The following is a 2,500-nucleotide window of genomic DNA, read 5'->3' as shown; positions in this document are numbered from 1 at the left end:
TGGATGTCCTCATGCAATATGTGTTTTGAGAGGGAAGTCGAGTAAAGGTTTGAATATTGATTTAATAAAAGAGGGTTAAATGTCAAACCTCTCTCTCTCCCTCTCTCTCTCCCTCCCTCTCTCTCTCTCCCTCTCTCTGTGTGTGTGTGAGTATGGCTTGCCGTCTTTATTGATGTCTACATTGGATGTTCTCAGGCATCATGTGGTTGTAAGGGGAAGTGATGTAAAGCAGCACCCCCCCTCTCTTTTAGTGTGTTTGTGTCTGTGTGTGTGTATCTGTTTTATCTGTGTGTGTGTGTATCTGTTTTTATGTGAAAGCTGTGTTAACTGTGTTTAGCTGTATTTAGCTGTCGTTTAGCTGGCAAAATAAACAGAAAGGATTGGGGTATGTCACACATCATGTGTTTGAAGGAGTCAAACTGATGACCCCCCACACACACACACACACCTCGACTCTTTCTTCACTCCACTCTTCCTAACTCTCTCTTTTGGTCATAAAGCTCTTCTGATACTACGCTTTTAGCCAAATGAAAAATAGAAAACATTGGTGATTCATTTCAATAAAATGTCTCACTCTCAATTCAATTCAATTCAGTGTTGCTTTATAAGCATGACTGTATGTACAATGTTGCCTAAGCATAACAATCCTCTCTCTCTCTCTCTCTCTCTCTCTCTTCAGATTTGGGGACGATCAGGGCTACGTTTTGTACCCCCAGATTGGGGACCGTCTGGACCTCATATGCCCGGCAGCGGACCCTCCCGGCCCCCATGGCCCGGCCGAGTATGAGTTCTACAAGCTATACCTGGTGTCATCGCGAGAGCAGGCAGACCGGTGCGAGGTGACCGGCTCGCCGAACCTGCTGCTGACCTGCGACAAACCCACCAGCGACACGCGTTTCACCATCAAGTTCCAGGAGTATTCACCCAACCTGTGGGGTCATGAGTTTAAGACCATGCATGACTACTTCATCATCGGTGAGTGTTTGTGTGTGTGTGTGTGTGTGTGTGTGTGTGTGTGTGTGTGTGTGTGTTTTGTAAGTATGTGAATATATATGTTTGTGAGTGGGTTGCGTATATTAAATTTGAGAATGTATAGGGTGTGTGAATTTTATTTTTAGTTTATGTTTAGGTTTATCCTCTGTGTGTCTGAGTGTGTGTGTTAGATCTGCATGTCTTGAGCTGCCCTTCAGGGCTGTATGTTTCCATTGTCTGTGTGTATGTGTGTGTGTGTGTGTGTGTGTGTGTGTGTGTGTGTGTGTGTGTGTGTGTGTGCATGTTTGCGTCAGTGGAGGCGGCAGAGGTGCCAGCATCTGCTGTGGGCTTTGGATGGGGTTTGTTTTGGGTTCAGTGGCACCTTCACGCTTGACAGACCTGTGGCGCTATCTGAGAGATCATACACACACACACACTCACAACTATGCGCTCACAGACAGACATCTACACACCACACACACACACACACACACACACACACACAAGGGCCGTGTCTGCAGGAATCCCAGGGTTGCTGTTTTTTATTTTTATGTCAATCTTGAAATTCTTTGTGTGTGTGTGTGTGTGTGTGTGTGTGTGTGTGTGTGTGTGTGTGTGTGTGTGTGTGTGTGTGGCAGTCTCTTGTAAGGGTGGAATGTAATCTGAATAAGGCCTGAAGGCCAGGACACTTGGCCTCCCGTTTGATGGTGTTTTTTCTCTCTTTCTTACTCTCTCTCCCACACCCTCCTGGGCCGCTTCAGTCAGATGAACTGGTGTTTTGGAGCCTTTTCCATGTACTGGAACAAAGAGTGTGTGTGTGTGTGTGTGTGTGTGTGTGTGTGTGTGTGTGTGTGTGTGTGAGAGAGAGAGAGAAAGAAAGTGTGAGTGTGTGTGTGAGAGTGAAAGTGTGTGTGTGTGGAGAGAAAAAAAGAGGAGAGAGGAGGAAGAGAGAGAGAAGAAGGGAGAGTGAGGGGGAAAAGAGAGGGAGAGAGAGAGAGAGAGGGAGAGTGAGGGAGAGAGAGAGAGAGAGAGAGAGAGAGAGAGAGAGAGACTAATCAAATGACTCAGATTGAAGGAGAAAAGAACAGACAGAGAGAGAGAAAGAAAGAGACAGACAGAGAGAGAAGTGGAAAGAGATAGAGAGAAAATGGACAGACGACAGAAAAGAATATAAAGAGGTTGACCTTATCAGGAGTCAATCCGTGTCTTGATTTTCAGCACGGCCGTCCGTCTTTGAATCCATATCATGTTTTATGGAAACCACACAAATGTCGCAGTGGGCAGCAGCAACAGACTCATTCAACTCCGCCTGCATTCAAAACACCACCCAACATCTCAATGGACATGATGGGCATCGCTGGGCCCCTAAGACACACTCTCATGTCTGAAAGAAACGAAGGAATGCTTCTCTGGGTCAAAAAATGTAAAACATTTTTAAAAACAATTCAGGGTGCTCTTCAAAAAAGGGCCTAAGCTAAAGAGAAAAGAGAAAAGAAAGAAACTCTACTTTAAGAGAAAAGAAAAAACG

At 45.5% G+C, this 2,500-nt stretch overlaps 1 protein-coding gene across 1 annotated transcript in view; it reads left to right on the top strand.

Moving 5' to 3' along the window:
- The window catches only part of efnb3b (ephrin-B3b), an 89,259-nt gene that overhangs the window by 40,474 nt on the left and 46,285 nt on the right, over positions 1–2,500 (top strand). Inside the window, exon 2 of the mRNA XM_048236513.1 lies at positions 680–975. Coding sequence (XP_048092470.1) covers positions 680–975 — 296 coding nt within the window. The remainder of the gene's footprint in view (positions 1–679; positions 976–2,500) is intronic.

This window comes from Alosa alosa, chromosome 24 (genome assembly GCF_017589495.1).
Source record: "Alosa alosa isolate M-15738 ecotype Scorff River chromosome 24, AALO_Geno_1.1, whole genome shotgun sequence".
Lineage (NCBI taxonomy): Eukaryota > Metazoa > Chordata > Actinopteri > Clupeiformes > Clupeidae > Alosa > Alosa alosa.
This window is presented reverse-complemented; position numbering and strand designations above follow the sequence as displayed.